The sequence below is a fragment of the Oryx dammah genome, unplaced genomic scaffold (genome assembly GCF_014754425.2).
Source record: "Oryx dammah isolate SB20612 unplaced genomic scaffold, SCBI_Odam_1.1 HiC_scaffold_21, whole genome shotgun sequence".
Taxonomy (NCBI): domain Eukaryota; kingdom Metazoa; phylum Chordata; class Mammalia; order Artiodactyla; family Bovidae; genus Oryx; species Oryx dammah.
In genome coordinates this window covers 46,526,123-46,546,581 of record NW_024070205.1, presented here as the reverse complement: position 1 = coordinate 46,546,581, position 20,459 = coordinate 46,526,123, and the positions used below count along the sequence as shown (strand labels likewise).

At 36.5% G+C, this 20,459-nt stretch overlaps 1 protein-coding gene across 11 annotated transcripts in view; it reads left to right on the top strand.

Annotated features, from left to right (window-relative positions):
• Positions 1-20,459, top strand: part of CEP170 (centrosomal protein 170) — a 136,555-nt gene that overhangs the window by 109,515 nt on the left and 6,581 nt on the right. For 5 of the 11 annotated variants that reach the window (XM_040263585.1, XM_040263583.1, XM_040263579.1 and 2 more), the window contains 4 exons: positions 2,419-2,653; positions 11,557-11,734; positions 13,728-13,898; positions 19,196-19,284. In XM_040263585.1, coding sequence (XP_040119519.1) covers positions 2,419-2,653; positions 11,557-11,734; positions 13,728-13,898; positions 19,196-19,284 — 673 coding nt within the window. The remainder of the gene's footprint in view (positions 1-2,418; positions 2,654-11,556; positions 11,735-13,727; positions 13,899-19,195; positions 19,285-20,459) is intronic. The other 6 variants (XM_040263580.1, XM_040263587.1, XM_040263589.1 and 3 more) reach the window with 3 other exon arrangements.

Below are 20,459 nucleotides of genomic sequence, written 5' to 3'. Positions count from 1 at the left end.
TGAGCTCATCTTACACCCGTGATAGTGTACCTCCCACCTGGCTCCAATATTGCTTCTCCTCTTTTAAAAGTTATTAGAAACTTCAGTGTTTTTGCTGGATTCTAGATAGACTTATAAAAAAACAGGTGGAAAGTTTATGAATTTCATTTGAAAAAGAAGTTTTTCTTTTATCCTTTTCTCCAAAAGGTAATGATTTTCTGACCAGGAGACTTAGATTGCACAATTTAAATTCTAACGGGGCTCAGCTAATATATTGTCACCTGGTAACTTACGTCACCTGACATTTAGCCCTTGTTTTCTCACTTTCTCATTCTGCTTTCATGTGCTCTGCCACCCAAGGAATCTCTCAGTTATTGATGCCATTCTCTCTAAATTACATCCATATTAACAACCTGAGTTCTGTAATACCTGTTTTCATACCTTCTGCAGTTTGTTAAAACTCTGTTACTGGTTTTGTCTCCTCTCCAATTTTCAGTTATAGGTATGGTTACATAGTTTTCAAATCAAAAATCAGGAAATTTAATCTAACAAAAGATCTTTTTTATTTATGGATTTCCTTTTATGAATCATATTCTAGGGTAGCAAAATTAAAAAAAAAACATTTAGCATTTAATGAAGTACCTTTATTAAAAGGTACAGATTTGTTTGCTGTATATCTAATTGCCTTGCTGTGTTTCTTTAAAAAAAAAGAAAAACTTACTTACTCTTGTTCCTTAACTTTTCCTAAAGCTGTTTTTAAGTCTAAAGGTCAGTTCAAATGTCTAGAAATTAGTCAATTTCCACCATGGTAAAAGTATTATTTGTGTTAATAAATTATCTTCTAATGTTAAAATCAGAAATTATTTTTAATAACCCTTTCAAAAGAAACTGATTAATTACCTGGAGTTCCATATATGTGTTTGTGTATACTTTTACAGAAAGCCATGAAGTTTGGGCCTGTTTCATTCTATCAAATAAGAGTTTAAATCCAGACAAATGGGTAGGCACTGATTTATGATATAGTCCTGATTATAGATTTCTCTGTTCTTAAAGCAGTTCTGGGAACAATGATTATCAATCTTATTTGAATGCCAACTCAGCCTTACAGAGCCTTACACAGAAATGAAGTTTATGAAAGAAAAGAAAGACAAGAAAGGCATAAAATTCAAGTGGAGTAGGATAAGGGAATTCTAGACTTCACCAATACCCAGCCTCGAGTCAGCTCCTGTTTTATAAAAGAGAAAGATAAAGAAAGCTCTTAATAGTAACAGCAGTTGGAACTTATATCAGAAGCTAAGGTTTAGCCACCAAAAATGTCTCATGCTTTTTTATTAGGTTTTCCTATTTTGAGGAAGGAAATGGTCAGTATCTAGGAATTAATTCATTTATTCAAACATATTTATTAAACATTTGTTAGCCAGATACTGCTAAGTGCTAGGAACCTGTTAGTGGATTAAGCAGGCATAATTCCTGCCCTTGTGAAGTTTTCCATAGATTAGCCATTTTCCCCCTATTTTTTACCTCTTTATGCTTCACACTTTATTTGCATGTTTAATTATTAACAGTAGTAGTGATCTGTCTACATTATTTGTCTTCTAATTTTCAAATGTGTCTGCAAAACCATTTTTAAAATCTTTACTAACCTTGAATAAGAGAGTGATTACCACTTTCTTTAATGTGACTATTGTCAGCATCTCCTGTGCCATAAATGTTAATGGTTGTGAGAATACCTTTGTAGGTTTTCACTCCTTGTAGGTTTTATTGCCATTGTCTATTTTCACCTGTATGCTTTCAATGTCAAAGCAGCAGAGTTGTACTGAAGATGCTTTGTTGTGTTTTTACCGTGTAAAAAGATTTTTTCCAATCATAGCATAACAGGATGTTGAATGACAGAGGTAATGTTTTTTTTTCTGCCATAAAGGCATAATTTCCACAGTAGGAATTATGCATATTTGTTTGTTGGGAAAAGAGGGTTTTTACCATCTCCATGTTGAAAAGTCCATGTGGCATGAGGAAATCTTTTCCCTTATTTTATTTTTGTTGTTGTTGTTGCTGTCATTAAAAAAAAAAAATCCATAACGCCACTTAAATGAGAAATATTTGCAATTAAATAGTACCTGAGTTAAACATTTATGAATAGAGCTTGCTTAGTTGTTTGTCATTAGTCAGTTTTTCATCTGAATGTTTGTTTACTCACCATGCTACAGAAAATGTGATCTTTCTATTGTTCTTAATTCTTCATTGTTTTTAATTCACCAAAGTATGATGTTTCTATCTTTAAGGAGTAGTAGACTTAATGGTTTTGTAAACTATGTGTATGTCAGTTTTTGAAAATTGTGCTGTGTGTGGTCTCATGGTGTTTTTGAAATCATGATTTTTATTTTCTCTCTTTTAAAAGATAACATAATAATTCTTTTTTTAATAATTAAACTAATTTAGTAAATTCAAGATGGAGGCGCTTTCCTACTGATTATGCTTCCACCTCAGAAGATGAATTTGGATCAAACCGTAATTCCCCTAAACATACCCGTCTACGTACTTCTCCAGCCCTGAAAACGACTCGATTGCAGAGCTCTGGGTCAGCAATGCCTACTAGTTCTTCCTTCAAACACCGGATAAAAGAACAGGAAGACTACATCCGAGATTGGACTGCCCATCGAGAAGAAATAGCCAGGTTGGTTTTAATCCGTTATCTTGAAGAGTTGAAATTATTTGTTACTGTTTCAACTTGATAATAAATTTCGCTTTTACTTTGTACCAAGAAATGAAATCCACAGAGAACTAAGAACTTTAGTTTTATTGATAGTATTACTCATTACCTTTTTTTTTTTTTAATGCAAGTGCTACTTACATATTAAAGAGTTTATTTTGGTGAACTCGCCTTTCTTATTTCCGATAGAAACGCTGATGAATTAATATAATTTTGAAAGGTAGTCAGTATCAGCTCTACATAATTGAGAATTGTGCAGATACATTTTTTATTTTTTTACCTTCCAAAGAGATGTACTTGTTAGAGATGTTGCTAACGTTCTCTAGGGAGAATTAGAGTAGGCAGATTATTACTTGTACTTTCATGAGTTCATTAGATTGAGTTAGTACAATCCTTTAATAATTAAATGAGAATATTATTTTGAATATTAAATATGTTTATAATAAACTTAAGATTACCTAATTAAAAGTAAAATTCATGCTGCAGATGTGAGTTTTAACCCCTAACATTGCAGTTGACCATTAAATAGAGGCTCTATTCAAATATATGCTATAGTAGTTAAGGGTTTTTTGCTAAGTTTGTAAGTTATTAAATTTTACTGCAGTATGCCACGTTACCTAAACATTTTCACTGTGTACATGCTAAAATTATTTCTGCCTTTAGTTTGAGGTCCTAATTTTCTTATACTTGACAACATTTATTAAAGAAATTATATATAATTCATAACTTCCTTAAAAAATTTTTATGACGATTTTATGATGTTTATCTTTTTTTACTTTGTGGACTTCTGTGAATTGTTTCTCTTTTCCTGGATCATTAGTTTATTGTTTAGTTTTTTTGTTGTTGTTCAATGACTATTCACTTGTGGTTGCTTTTAGTTCTTGCAGAACATGCCCTTCTAATCTCATTGTGTTGCTTAAACATTACTTTTTGGCCATGTAAATGACAATAATTGTTGAAGCATTGTAAGCCAGTTCTGATTAGAGTTTGGGCATGTATGTGCTTCGGGATCCATGCATTATTGTGCGTTGTGCTAAGTCGCTTCAGTCATGTCCGACTCTGTGCAACTGCATGGACTGTAGCCCACCAGGCTTCTCTGTCCATGGGATTCTCCAGGCAAGAATACTGGAGTGCATTGCCATCCCCTCATCCAGGGGACTTTCCCGACCTAGGGATCAAACCTGCATCTCATATGTGTCCTGCATTGGCGGGCAGATTCTTTACCACTAGCCTCACCTGGGAAGCCACTCCACGCATTATTATGGGCCCACAAAACTCCTGCAATGAGACAATCTTGATACTACATTTTTTTCTTGTGGGCACAGCTGGCAACAACAGGCCTTGCTGTTGTCTCATTGTTTTCCCTCCCCATGGAGAAGTCTCACCACATGAACACAAGGGGTGCACGAGGGAACTAGAGTGTTCTGCTTTTTCTTAGGAGGCTTTGCCTCTTAAGCTCTCTACCCTAATCTAGAACACTGAACACCTTCTTCTGGGCCAAACCCACTTCCCTGTCCCTAAACAGGAAAAAATTATGATACAAAGGGGAAAGTGACTAAGAACTGTCTGTTATATTTTCACTTGGTTTTATTTTGTTAGTATGTGTATTTTATTACCCTTGTAATGTATATATTGTCTGTATATATTTTATTATCTATACTACTAGTATTCTCAGGCTAGCCTATTTAACACCTAATGATTCTATGCCTTTTTCCTCCAGTTTGTTAGTAGCATTATGTTAATAAAACTTGCTATTGGGATTTAATTTTTCAAGGTATATTTTCCACCCATACATCTCACAGGAAGAGAAAGTATTTTTATTTTTGTTTATTAAGATATTAAAAAAAGTAAGAGGGGAGGATAGGAAGTATAGGAGGAAAGAAAGTTAATGTTGATGTTTAATGTTCCTATAGAATACTGACCTTTTCTTAATGTACAGAAATTTATTTTCAAATAACTAAATAGAATGTGAGAAGTACATGCTTTATTTCTGTAAATTGGCTACCACTTTCACTTAAGAAATTTGAAAAGCATAATAGTGATTTTAGTTGATTACAAAATGTTTTATGCTTTGTCATGCTCTTTTTGCTTAGATTTTAGAGCTATATTACTAAACCAGCACCTTTACGCCTCTGCAGTTTTGTTTTGGATCAAGTTTATGTTTGCATAAGTTTTTTTCATGTATTGTATAATCCCCCTCCACATGTAATTCCCATCCACTCAATAAAGAATTCCTAAGCAGCTCGTGTGAGTAGAACGTAGTATTTAGCATGAGTGAAGTATAAAGATGACTTAGACATGAGTGTCCTCAGAGAGTTCAGAGTCAGAGGAAAGAAGCAAAGGTGTTGCATGAGCTGCTGTCAGGCAGAGTGGTAGAAGGGTTGTAGAAAGGGTGAAGTTTGAACTTCCCTGGTAGTCCAGTGGCTAGGACTTCATGCTTCCAGTGCAGGGGGCCTGGGTTTGATCCTTGGTCAGGGAACTAGATCCCAGCACTGCAACTGGAAGAACCTGCTTGCTGTAACTAAGACCTGACACAGCCAAATAAATGAATAAATAAATTATTTTTAAAAGGGTGTCTGCAACAGGAATTTACTGGAGGTTGAAAAGAGAAAAGAAATAGCATGAAAAAAAAAGGGGTTGGGTGAAGTTTGTCCGAGTCTAAGATATAAAGGTATATAGTTAATGGATGACCAAATTGAAGATAATCCTAAGCCAGCTAAGTAATAGGAGACGTTGAATGCCAGCTAAGAAGCATACATATTATTTTATATATAAGACTTATGTTTCAGATTTTTGAAAAGGATGATAAGATCTATATTAAAAGAAGGTTACCCTTAAGGGCAATTTGTAGAATTGTTTGAGAGAGCAGAGAACCTAGAGATTAACTAGTGATCTGTTCTAGAAGTTAATGTGCAAGGCATTGATGGCCTAAGTTAAGATAGTGTTAGTGATGGTATAAATGGAGATATGGACGTGTACCATTTGACAGAGTTTGACGATTGCCAGAATAACTCCATGGTTGTTCAAATGAATATTGTTAAGAACTCCTATGAGCAGAATGTAGTTTTTGGCATGAGTGACTGGTAAAGGTGACTTACAAATGAATGTCTTCAGAAACAAAAGACAAAAAGGAAGATAAGCTCTGTTTAGGCATGCTGACTTAGGTATCGGTAGGTACTTTTGGAACAGACATGTGAAGGAGTATAGCTCTGCAGCATAGGAAGCTCATGAGAGCTAGAATCATTGTTTTGGAAGTCAGACAAAAAGAAAATAATTGAAGCTGTGATCATAGACATTGCCAGGAAGTATTGAACTCTGAGGGATAACCTAAATTATAAGGATTCAGTATAGCTGAATGATCAAAATCATGGACTCTGGGATCAGACCTTCTCAATTCAAACCCAATTCTGCCATGTGGTCTGTAAGACCCTAGACAAGTTAAGTAAGTAACTGTGCACTAGTTTTATGTGTAAAATGGACAAAACAATAGTGTCAACTTGAAAGAGTTGACAAACCAAGGCATGTGCGTAACCTAGGGCTTGACATATAGTAAGCTATCAAATGTTAGTTATATTTAAGTGGAGTGCAGAGAAAACAGTGGTGTGTGTATATACTCAAACATGATTGTATTTATAACTTAATTGGGAGCATTCAGTTTTCTGTATATTTGATAATATTAAATTTATGAGACTCCAGATATAATTGGAGTTTCAGAATCAATGTTATATTCTTCAGTTCAGTTCAGTCACTCAGTCGTGTCCGACTCTTTGCAACCCCATGAACTGCAGCATGCCAGGCCTCCCTGTCCATCACCAGCTCCGGGAGTTTACCCAAACTCATGTCCTTTGAGTCAGTGATGCCATCCAACCATCTCATCCTCTGTCGTCCCCTTCTCCTCCTGCCCTCAATCTTTCCTAGCATCAGGGTTTTTTCCAATGAGTCAACTCTTCGCATCAGGTGGCCAAAGTATTGGAGTTTCAGCTTCAACATCAGTCCTTCCAGTGAACACCCGGGACTGATCTCCTTTAGGATGGACTGGTTGGATCTCCTTGCAGTCCAAGGGACTCTCAAGAGTCTTCTCCAACACCACAGTTCAAAAGCATTAATTCTTTGGTGCTCAGCTTTCTTTATAGTCCAACTCTCACATTCATACATGACCATTGGAAAAAGCATAGCCTTGACTAGATGGACCTTTGTTGGCAAAGTAATGCTAAAATATTTTATTAAGGCTTATCCTATACTAATAGGAAACCTAAGAATCTCAACCAAAGTTTCAGATTTTCATTTCAAACATTGTTTTAAAATGTTCTTTTTTCCTAAGAATAATAATTCTGATATATAAGTAGTCTTATTTTTAATATTGAAATGATTATTAAATAAATGTGTCATAGAACACCTACCTAATGAGTCTTATTCCCTGATTTGATTGACCCCAATGGCAACCCACTCCAGTGTTCTTGCCTGGAGAATCCCAGGGATGGGGGAGCGTGGTGGGCTGCCGTCTATGGGATTGCACAGAGTCAGACATGACTGAAGCGACTTAGCAGCAGCAGCAAAGTAGTCATCTGACACTTCCAGTCAAGAGGAAAGAGGCTTTATTACTGAATCTTTTACATATAGTATTTTTATTAGAGAAATTCAAATAAGTATACCTATATTTTTTAATATTTTAAAATACAATGATGGTTTATATTTTTCAAGGCTCAATATTTGTGATTAAAATTACAAATGCATAGTAATCTTAATGGTAAAAAAACAAATTGTAATTTTAATACATTTTATTACAACTTTTTTTATATTTTTGGTAAGAGCCAATCTAATCTAGTGGCCAGAATTAAGTGATATGGGTTTCCTTGTAATATATGCACGCTTAGTTTTTTCACTCATGTCTGACTCTTTGCAGACAAAACTGAAGCCTGTCCATACACACTATGGTCTGTAGCCTGGCAGGCTTCTCTGTCTATGGGATTTTCCAAGCAAGAATACTGGAGTAGGTTGCCATGCCCTAATCTTCCCTACCCAGGAACTGAATGCATGTCTCCAGCATTGAAGGTGGATTCTTCACCCCTGAGCAACCAGGGAAGTCCTTATAATATATAAAGCAATGTAATGAAACATTACAAAAGTAGGAAGTCAAGAGATAACTAGAGTAACAGGCAAATTTGGCCTTGGAGTACAAAACAAAGCAGGTCAAAAGCTACCAGAGTTTTGCCATGAGAACGCACTGGTCATAACAAACACCTTCCAACAACACAAGAGAAGACTACACATGGGCATCACCAGATGGTCAACACCGAAATCAGCTTGATTATATTCTTTGCAGCCAAAGATGGAGAAGCTCTATACAGTCAGCAAAAACAAGACCAGGACCTGACTGTGGTTCAGATCATGACCTCCTTATTGCCAAGTTCAGACTTAAATTGAAGAAAGTAGGGGAAACCAGTAGACCATTCATGTGTGACCTAAATCAAATCCCTTATGATTATACAGTGGAAGTGACAAATAGATGCAAGGCATTAGATCTGATAGACAGAATGGCTGAAGAACTATGAACGGGAGGTTTGTGACATTGTGTAGGAGGCAGTGATCAAGACCATCCCCATGGAAAAAAAATGCAAGAAAGCAAAATGTTTGTCAGAGGAGACCTTAATGCAAAGTCAAGTGGACCTTAGGAAACATCACTGCAAACAAAGCTAGTGGAGGTGGTGGAATTCCAGTTGAGCTATTTCAAATCCTAAAAGATGATGCTGTGAAAGTGCTGCACTCAATATGCCAGCAAATTTGGAAAACTCAGCAGCGACCACAGGACTAGAAAAGGTCCGTTTTCATTCCAGTCCCAAAGAAAGGCAATGCCAGAGAATGTTCAAACTACCGCCCAGTTGCACTCATCTCACACGCTAGCAAAGTAATGCTCAAAGTTCTCCAAACCAGGCTTCAACAGTATGTAAATCTTGAACTTCCAGATGTTCATACTGGATTTATAAAAGGCAGAGGAACTAGAAATCAAATTTCCAACATCCGTTGAATCATAGAAAAAGCAAGAGAGTTCCAGAAAAACCTCTACTTCTGCTTTGTTGATTATGCCAAAGCCTTTGACTGTGTGGATCACAATAAACTGTGTAAAATTCTTTAAGAGATGGGAATACAAACCACTGACCTGCCTACTGAGAAATCTGTATGCAGGTCAAGAAGCAACAGTTAGAACTGGACATGGAATAGACTGGTTCCAAATCGGGAAAGGAGTACATCAAGGCTATATATTGTCACCCTGCTTCTTTAACTTATATGCAGAGTACATCATGCAAAATGCCAGGCTGGATGAAGCACAAGTTGGAATCAAGACTGCTGGGAAAAATATCAGTAACCTCAGATACACAGATGACCCAACCCTTATGGCAGAAAGTGAAAACAGGAACTAAACTCTTGATGAAAGTGAAAGAGCAGAGTGAAAAAGTTGGCTTAAAACTCAACATTCAGAAAATGATGATCGGGGCATCCGGTCCCATCACTTCATGGCAAATAGATGGGGGAAAAATGGAAGCAGTTTGAGACTTCATTTTCTTAGGCTCCAAAATCACTGCAGATGGTGACCTGGAGCCATGAAATTAAAAGATTTGCTCCTTGGAAGGAAAGCTATTACCAACCTAGACAGCATATTAAAAAGCAGAGACATTACTTTGCCAACAAAGGTTTGTCTAGTCAAAGCTATGGTGTTTCCAGTAGTCATGTATGGATGTGAGAGTTGAACTATAAAGAAAGCTGAGCACTGAAGAATTGATACTTTTAAACTGTGGTGTTGGAGAAGACTCTTGAGAGTCCCTTGGAATGCAAGGAGTTCCAAGCAGTCAATCCTAAAGGAAATCAGTTCTGAATATTCATTGGAAGGACTGATGCTGAAACTGAAACTCCAGTACTTTGGCCACCTGATACAAAGGACTGACTCCTTGGAAAAGACCCTGATGCTGGGAAAGATTGAAGGCGGGAAGAGAAGGGGCGACAGAGGATGAGATGGTTGGGTGGCATCACCAACCTGATGGACATGAGTTTGAGTAAACTGTGGGAGTTGATGATGGACAGGGAACCCTGGCGTGTTGCAGTTCATTGGGTCACAAAGCATTGGACACGACTGAGCGACTGAACTGAAATAGCCTATTAACAATGTTGTGATAGTTTCTGCTTCTTCACCATTGCAGCCCTTAGGACCTAGCACAGTGACCAGATCATTAAGTATTTACTGGTAAATAAAAAGAAATTGACCTTAGATTGCTTCTGTTGGGCCATAAGCTTCAAGTGAGCTTCTCTTTTTAAATCTGTGGTTAAGTTTCTATGTAATTACTCCATTCTGTGAAAGCCTTTCAAGCTCACATTTTGCATAAGTTAAAAAGTTGTGTTACTTTGCTCTTTGGATTTTAGAGTTGGAAAGCCTATGCAGGTACTTTACAAATATTCTGTCATTCCAAAGCTTTTGTTTACTGTGGAAGTAACCAAATTGAGATCCTGTGCGGTGGCTGCATAACTTAGCAAATGTTCAGTCATCACTGATAACAGTTACTTAGTTCTTCAGTCCGTGTGGCTGAAAATACAAATAAATGAGTTTAGGGACATGAACTCAAAACATGGAATCTGGCCCTGTCTCAGCTACTTTTAAGTTGTGTGGTCATGAGCAAGCCAGTAATTTTCTCTTAAAATGCATCTCTCTTCATAATCAATCAGTTAGATAAGTCTACTTCTACCTTGTGACCCTGAAATGACATGTGATATACTATAAAGTATGGTAGATAGCATAAAATGCTATTCTGTGTCAGAGCTCCTCACTTCTTTGGTACCATACACTCCTTGGGCCATCTGGAGAAGCTTAGGGAGCTCCTGTCAGAAATGTATAAACATTAGAAACAATTATATTGGAATACAGTTTTTAAAATATTTTTAAAATGATATAGTAGTATATGATTCTTGGTTAACATAGTAAGTGTAATGTTACTGCTATGGGTATAATGAAGTAGTTTTGAAGTCAGTCAGTTCAGTCGCTCAGTCGTGTCCCACTCTTTGCGACGCCATGAATTGCAGCACACCAGCCCAGGCCTCCCTGTCCATCACCATCTCCCGGAGTTCACTCAGACTCACGTCCATCGAGTCAGTGATGCCATCCAGCCATCTCATCCTCTGTCGTCCCCTTCTCCTCCTGCCCCCAATCCCTCCCAGCATCAGAGTCTTTTCCAATGAGTCAGCTCTTCGCATGAGGTGGCCAGAGTACTGAAGTTTCAGCTTTAGCATCAGTCCTTCCAGTGAACACCCAGGACTGATCTCCTTTAGGATGGACTAGTTTTGAAGTAGTGATGACTAAATGTTTTGATATACTCATAGAAACTAGAATGTGATTAGTTTTGCTGACAGAAATCACCAGTACTGCTAATACCACTGTTGTTTGTTGCTTATCTTTGTAATTGAAAGAAATGCTAGTTTCATTTAGAGGGTCAATGAAAATAAAGCTGTAATTGCTTTTCTCATTCAAGTTCACAGGCCTTTGAATTGTTTACGGCGCCCAAATTTTAAGAACTGCTGTAATATATTAATGCTAGTAATTACCATTAACAGTGTGTTTTTAAGATACATATCACTACTTCAGGCATTTAACACATCTATGAGAAAGTGACAACTTGTAAATTATGTGTGGTTTAGTTTGATTCATATTGGAATTAACATTTAAATTCTTCCAATATCAAAATAGTTAATGGCACGTGTAGAAAATCTGAAGTTTCGAGGACAAATCTTTAAATATACAACTTATAAAACTGATTCTATCGAAATGATTGTGTGTAGACCTGTTGTGTGAAAGAATTAAACTTCTTTTCTAAAATTGTCGCCAGGATCAGCCAAGATCTCGCTCTCATTGCTCGGGAAATCAACGATGTAGCAGGAGAGATAGATTCAGTGACCTCCTCAGGCACTGCCCCTAGTACCACAGTAAGCACTGCCGCCACCACCCCCGGCTCTGCCATAGACACTAGAGAAGAGGTAGGAGATCTTCATGGAGAGATGCATAAGGTTCTTTCTTTTCTTTATTTCTTTTGCTTTTAGCTTTTTGCTTAGTTTTTTTTTTGTTGTTGTTACATCCATCCTCCCTATTTGCATGAAGCTCTGCATTTTCCAACTTTGCTTTAACAGATTTCTTTTCTTATAACAAAACTAGTAAAGGCTAACATTTGGTCTACTATTAGCATGAAGCTGTAAAATCATTTAAAATAAACACTTTGTAAAATACAAAAATAAATGGTACCTAAAAAGCACATCCAAATTTGGTAAATAATTGTATAAGTAATAAATCATTATATAAAATTTCTGTAAATCTTACATAGGTTCTTAACTAGAAATTATCTCTAGTAGCAAGAAAAAGTCTATAGTCTTTACTACTTTAATTCTGTTGATGAATATATACATACATATATTTGTGCACAAAGATTCTTAAAAATTGAAATATACATACATATACACACTCATTCAAATATATGTATTCAGTTTTAAAACATTCTTGTGAACTGTGCGATATAAGTTAGCATGTACAGACTATTGCCCCAAACCAAAGCCTCCTGCTCTCCCCCCTCCAGGGGACACCACGAACACAGATGGCTCCAGAAGTTAACTTTAAAATATAATATAAAAATAATGGTATTCTGGCCATGTTGGGTTTCTTGATTTGGTGCAGAGATACCAAAAAAAGACAGACATTTTGAAAGAATGAGTTACAGTTTTATTAGGACAAAGCCATACTGGTTTGTTTAATTATCCTCTGACTATTTTATGCTATAATGTCAGAATTGAGTAGTTAAACAGAGATTGTAAGACTGCACAGCCTAAAATATTTATCATGTGGCCCGTTACAGCAAAAATGTGCCAACCCCTAATATTGATGATTCATTTCACTTTCTAGTTTTATAAAATAATGTTCTCAATAGTAGCCGAAAATGGGTAGCCTTTTTGACACATTTAATTCTGGTAAACTCTTCTACTAAAATTTTCTTCAGTTGCTTTTTGTCACAGTTATAATTTTATTCTTTAATGGTCATAATTTCGTTGTTTTTTTCCCCTTTATGTGTCCTCTAATTTGGTAAATAATGTTTCATCAGTCTGTGTAGTTTTGTTACCACACTGATCAATTGTAAATGTGTATAAAAATTCATCCTTATTGGTGAAAAACAAAAGGATCTTCTTGGTGGCAAGACATACACAATTCTTCCTGGTACATTTTGAATGATGAAGATATTATTTTCTCAGCTGTCTAACTAAATTATACCTAACGTGATTGTACATTCACTCAGACTCAGTAAAATTTTCAAACATTTCATTAAGTAGAATTCCATTTTTTCTTTTTGGCTTCATTTCTTATTACTATACTAGAGTTTATTCCTTCTTCAGTAAACCTGAGTTACTTTGTACTATATGTGCATAATTTGCACTGCAGATGGCAGTATATCACTTGTACTGGAATATGTCATTTCTGTAGCATTACTGCTAAAAGTTTAAGATAAAAATACTTTGTGAATTAAAAAAAATTTTTTTCTTTTGTAAACTTAATTATAATTTGTAATTTATGTATCTGTGAAGAAATTTGGCACCTGGATTTGGGGAGAAAAAAAGGAAAAAACAAGATAGGAAACTAAAAGAAAAAGAAACATTATTTTACACTGGTAAGGCAATGTGAGTAAAATGAATGCCTTGTCCATCTACATGGCTCAGCTTTTTCTATTTACCATCTATGTTTTCCATTGGGGGAAACTATTCATGGGAGAATCAAATTTAACATAGTTATTATATATATTTTGGATTTTGAAAATAAAATCTATGTAGATGAACATCTATTTTATAAAATGTACATCTTTGAAGTGCTTATAAAAAGAGAGAGTAATTGGTTTATTGAAGATATCATGCTTCTGTTACTATCTGAGAATGGAATAACTTCTAACTATAAAAACTATAATGCCAATATCTGTGTTTTTCCAAATTACTCCATGCTCATGAGGATTTGCTTTTGTCCTGTTAGTTAGTTGATCGTGTTTTTGATGAAAGCCTCAACTTCCGAAAGATCCCTCCATTAGTTCATTCTAAAACACCAGAAGGAAACAACTGTCGGTCTAGTGACCCAAGACCTCAACCAGCAGAGCCTCCTGATCACTTAACAATTACAAGGCGGAGAACCTGGAGCAGGGATGAAGTGAGTAAACTGTGAACTTCAACAAATGGCAGAGGATGCATGCCCCATTGGTCGTAAAAAGAGGAGGAGAACTGTTCCATACATGTGTATGCTCAGTCGTGTCTCTTTGCAGTGCCGTGGACTGTATGTAGTCTGCCAGGCTCCTCTGTCCATAGGGTTTTCCTGTCAAGAATACTGGAGTGACTTTCCATTCCTCCTCCAGAGGATCTTCCCGACCCAAGGATTGAACTTGTGTCTCCTGCATTGGAGAGTCTTTACCACTCACACCACCTGAGAACTCCCTTGTTTAATACTTACAAGCCTCTTAAGATAAACAGGGAAGATTTGGGGAATGGTAGAAGATTGGCGAGCTTTGTATTATTTTCGGAGCCACACTTCAGGTCCTGTAAAGACTACATTTGTAAAACAAGGACAATTTTATATGGTTTTGTTCAGTATATAGGGCTGGGAAAAAAGTGCTTGTCCTTATGGGTAGAATAGAATTTCATCCTGACATCACATCAGTTACAAATAATTAACTCTAATTCACTTAAATTTAGTTCCTAAAGGACAAAAGCAAAACTTTCAAGTTTTTAGTATAATATAGGTAAATATCTTTCAGCACTGCAGCAGGGAATGATTTAAAAGACACAAAAAGTTTTGACTTATAAATAAAAGATTGATAAATTTGAGTGTATTAAAGGACTATGTGAAACATACAGGCAACAAGAGATTAGAATACAGAATATATCAGAGCTCCTACAATCAGTTTAAAAAGGCAAACAGCCCAAAAGAAAAATCTGCAAAAAACATTTGCAGCATTTCACTGAAAATATCCAAGGCCTATGAAGAGATGTTCAGCTTCATGAGTATTCAGAGAAATAGTTTTCAAGGCTACAGTGAGATTATTTTATATTCATTCAATTGGCAACAAATTAAAAAGTCTTAAAACATTAAATATAGGAGAAGATGTGAATACATAGGCTTTCTTATTGTTGCTAGTAAGGTTAAATTGGTGGAGTCACTTTGGCAAACAGTTTGATATTATTTCCTAAAATTGAACATAAATGTAGCCCATTATCTAGCAGTTCTGCTGCTTGTGTATACCCTTTCTCATTGACAGCAAAAGTCGTGAAAGAAGAGATTCATAGTAGCACTGTGGGCAGTAACAAAACTTGGGAACAGTCTTTAAGTGTTTGTATCTGAAGAAGAATGAATGTATAAACTGGTATGTGCACAAATTGAAAAATCAGTGAAGGGATCAAAACAAATGAACTACTGTATGCCACAATGTGGATGGATTTTAGCAACAGAACATGAAATGAAGAAAGTTATTCTCAAAAGATCAGATAAAATCTGTTTTGTCACAAATTAATAATGTTATATACTTAGGACAGAAATAGATCTAGCAAATTATATAAAAAGAAAACCAAGGGAATGATGAATGGGATTCAGAATATTGTTTACCTTGGGTGGAGGGAGACAGGGAGATGGGATGGAAAAAAAACATGTGACTAGAGGCAGATTATATTAGTCAGCTGTTTCTTTCTGTTGTTCAGTTGCTCAGTTTTGTCAGACTCTTTGCAACCCCATGGACTGCAGCACGCCAGGCTTCCCTGTCCTTCACTCTCTCCTGGAGTTTGCTCAACTCATGTCTATTGAGTTGATAAAGCCATCCAACCGTCTCATCCTCTGTTGCCCCCTTCTTCTCCTGCCTCAGTCTTTCCCATCATCAGGGTCTTTTCCATTGAGTCAGCTCTTTGCATCAGGTGACCAAAGTACTGGAGCTTTAGCTTCAGCATCAGTCCTTCCAATGATCATTCAGGGTTGATCTCCTTTAGGATTGACTGGGTTGATCTCATTGCAGTCCAAGAGATTCTCAAGAGTCTTCTTGAGCACCACAGTTTGAAAGCATCAATTCATTGGTGTGCAGCCTTCTTTATGGTCCAAATCTCACATCCAAACATGACTACTAGAAAAACCATAACTTTGACTGTATGCACCTTTGTCAACAAAGTGATGTCTCTGCTTTTTAATACACTGTCTTAAGTTTTTCATAGCTTCCCTTCCAAGGAACAGTCTTAATTTATGGCTGCATTGATTTTGGAGTCCAAGAAAATAAAATAGGTCAGTTTCCATTTTTCCCCACCTATTTGCCACAAAGTGTTGAGACCCGATGCCATGAGCTTAGTTTTTTGAATGTTGAGTTTTAAGTCAGCTTTTTCACTCTTCTCTTTTACCTTCATCAAAGGCTCCTTAATTCCACTTAACTTTCTGCCATCAGGGTGGTGTCATCTGCATATCTGAGGTTGTTATTTCTCCTGGCACTCTTGATTCTAGCTTATGATTGATTCAGCCCATCATTTCTCATGATGTACTCTGCATGTAAGTTAAATAAGCAGGGTGACAATATACATCCTTGTTGTACTCCTTTTCCCAATTTGGAACCAGTCTGTTGTTCCATGTCTGGTTCTAGCTGTTGCTACTTGACCTGCATACAGGCTTCTCAGGAGACAGGTAAGGTGGTCTGGTATTCCATGTCTTTAAGAATTTTCCACAGTTTGTTATGATCCACACAGTCAAAGGTTTTAGCATAGTCAATGAAGCAAAAGTAAATGTTTTTCTGAAATCCCCTTGCTTTCTTTATGATCCAGCGGATGTTGGCAATTTGATATCTGGTTCCTCTGCCTCTTCTAAATGGAGCTTGTCCATCTAGAACTTCTTGGTTCATGTACTGGTGAAGCCTAGCTTGAAGGATTTCAATTATAACCTTGCCTGCATGTGAAATGAGTGCAATTGTACAGTAATTTGAACATCCTTTGTCATAGCCCTTCTTTGGGATTGGAATGAAAACTGACCTCTTCCAGTCCTGTGGCCACTGAGGAATTTTACAAATCTGCTGACATATTGAGTGCAGCACTTTAAAGGCATCATCTTTTAGGATTTTAAATAGCTCAGCTGAAATTCCATTTTCTCCACTAGCTTTGTTCATATTAATGCTTCCTAAGGCCCACTTGACTTCACACTCCAGGATGTTTGGCTTCTAGGTGAGTGACCACAGCATCCCAGTTATTCCAGTCATAAGCGTTTTTTGTATAGTTCTTCTGTGTATCCTTGCCACTTCTTTATCGCTTCTGCTTCTCTTAGATTCTTTCTGTTTCTGTCCTTTATCATGCCCATCCTTGCATGAAATATTCCCTTGATAATCTCCAGTTTTCTTGAAGCCATCTCCACTATTTCCCATTCTTTGGTTTTCCTCTATTTATTTACATTGTTCATTTAAGAAGGCCTTCTTATCTTTCCTTGCTAATATCTGGAACTCTGCATTCAGTTGGGTATATCTTTCCCTTTCTCCCTTAACTTTTGCTTCTTTTCTTTCCTCTGCTATTTGTAAAGCATCCTCAGACAACCGCTTTGCCTTATATTTCTTTTTCTTTTGATGGTTTTGGTCACCACCTCCTGTACAGTGTTACTAACCTCCATCTGGTAGATAGTTCTTCAGGCACTCTATTTACCAAATCTAATCCCTTCAATCTATTTGTCACCTCCACTGTATAATCATAAGAAATTTGATTTAGATAATACCTGAATGGCCTAATGGTTTTCCCTAGTTTCTTTAATTTAAGCCTGAATTTTGCAGTAAGGAGCTTATGATCTGAGCTGAAGTCAGCTCCAAGTCTTGTTTTTGCTGACTGTATAGAGCTTCTCCATCATTTGCTGCAAAGAATATAATTAGTCCATTTTCAGTACTGACCATTTAATGATGTCCTTGTGTAGAGACATCTCTTGTGTTGTTAGAAGAGGGTGTTTGCTGTGACCAATGTGTTCTTTTGACAAAACTCTGTTGACTTTTGCCCTGCTTCATTTTGTACTCCAAGGCCAAACTTGCCTGTATTCCCGATATCTCTTAACTTGCATACCAGTCAGCTATGATGAAAAGGACATTAGTTCTAGAAGATCTTATAAGTCTTCATAGAACGATTCAACTTCAGCTTCTTCAGCATTAGTGGTTGGGGCGTAGACTTGTATTACTGTGATGCTGAATGGTTTGCCTTGGAAACTGAGATTATTCTGTCATTTTTGAGATTGCACCCAAATACCGCATTTCAGACTCTTGCTGACTTTGAGGCTACTCCATTTCTTCTAAGGGATTCTTGCCCACAGTAGTAGATTTAATGATCATCTGAATTAAATATGCCCATTCTCATCCATTTTAGTTCATTGATTGCTAAGATTTAAATATTCAGTCTTGCCATCTCCTGCTTAACCATGTCCAATTTACCTTGATTCATGAACCTAACATTCCAAATTCCTATGGGGTTTTGTTCTTTACCTCATTGGACTTTACTTTCACCACCGTTACTGACAATCATGGAACTGATTTTGGAACCCATATCTAGTCTTAGGATGTAGGCTAAATTCAGCCTCCCACCTGATTTTGTAAATAGAGTTTTATTAGCTATAGCTCCTTTTGCTATAATATAGCCTCTCTTGCTATAGTGGGAGAGGTGAGTAGTTGTAACAGAGACCACATTGGCCCCAGTCTTCACTCTCTTGCCCTTTACAGAGGTTTGCCAACCCCTGCTTTTGCCCATAAAGTTCAGCTGGAATGATAACAACCTCCAACATAAAAACTTACTCTTGGGGACTTCCCTAGTGGTCTAGTGGTTAAGACTTCGTCTTCCAATGCAGTAGGAGGTGTGGGTTTGATCCCTGGTTGGGGAGCTAGGATCCCACATGCCTCATGTCCAGAAAACCAAAGCATAAAACAGAAGCAGTAGTCTTAACAAATTCCGTAAAGACTATTTTTAAAAAAATGGTCCACATTAAAAAAAAATCATAAAAAAACCCTTACTATTTTGAATACATTTTAAAAACTTACCTGTCCCGCTGTGGAGAACAAGGATTGTAATCTTGATCTCTTTGTTCATCTTATTTGTTGAAAAAATAGATAACAAATTTATTGTTCTAAGTTACTTACATTCTCCCAATTATGATAATTTCAATTGGAAGCATGAGAGACAGGATCATGATAGTAATTAAAAATTATATAACATGGGTTGTCTTTTGAAAGTTATATGATGAAAATAATATGAAAATGTGACAAGTTGTTTAACAAAAAAGAGTTCCTTTCTTAATTTTTGTTTCTCGTTCTCAATGTAGTTACATAGTACTCTTAATTACATCCTTTATTGAGTTTTATTAAAATCAGCATAAATATGAAATGCCCTTAAACATAATGAGTTGTGACCATTCTTGGTGGTTATCTGATATAGTGGTACTATTTTAATGTCTGTTCTTCCCTTTCCATGTTTCAGGTCATGGGAGATAATCTGTTGCTCTCATCCGTCTTTCAGTTCTCTAAGAAGATAAGACAGTCTATAGATAAAACAGCTGGAAAGATCAGGTACTGTGTCATTACTCAGACATCCTTGCTTCTATAAAAGCAGGTTACTTTCCTTTCTAGGAAATTTTGAAGGATGACCTTTATACCTAAATTTTACATGACAGTAGTCAAAAAGTTGGTGAAGTGAGCGGGCTAGAGGATAATGAGAAATGACATTGGAGAGAGAAGGAAGGACCAGTTTGGGCAGAACTTGCTTAAGGAGTTTGGACTTTATTGTAAAAAAGCCATAGGAAGTTAATACATCAAATGTGTATCTTTAAAAAATATACATATATGTGTGTATATATATATAAAGAGTTTTAATATTTTATTACCATTTCCCTGATTATCTTGCCTCTCACTCAGGATATACACATACCACTTAGGAAAACATAAAATTAAGGAGGAAAAAACCCGATGTGGCTGATAACAGTACTTGGCCTGGGATTTAATTATCAAATTATATCAATTTCATTGGTTTGGGGGGATTGGTTTAATACACCAGTATTATCCATAAAGACACCATGTAAGTCTCTTCATGTGGTCATGTGACCTAGCAACAGGAAAAGCTTGAGGCCTCCTTGCCTATAAATGGGAATCCCATATTTCATCCTACCTGCTGAAATACATGCCTTTTTTCCCCAGTAACTGAGCCCGCATCCAGTCTCATGTATTCATTCAGTAGATCTTCATAGAGTACCTGCCTTATACCATTCTCTTCTATTGATAATTCCTTACCAAGAGTATCTTTCTGTCTGCACTGAATTAACTCATCCCTAGTTTCCTCTAGAAAAAAAAATTTGTAGCTTAGACATTTAATTAAAATCGTGACCATTGAACACATTGATGGTTAGTTGGTTGGTTGATTTTGTTGTCTCAGAAATTCGACAGAATTTAGAAAGTATAAAAAATAAATATTTTCTTAATGTTAATTTGTTGCCTTCAGTTTGAGTGTTGAGTTTTGCTGTGTCTAAAGCACTGTGGCAGGCTCTGTGGAGGACAATAAGAAAGATAAAACATGCTCCCTACTGTTAAAGTCTTATAATCTGGTTGGTGAAGGACAGTGTATATACAGGTAACTATGGTACAAGACAGCATGTGATAGATTAGTGCCTAGTTAGAGGTAAGAACAGAGAAAGGATCACCTTCACCCTGGACTGTCAGGGAAGGCTTTGTGGAGGAAGTAATATTCAAAC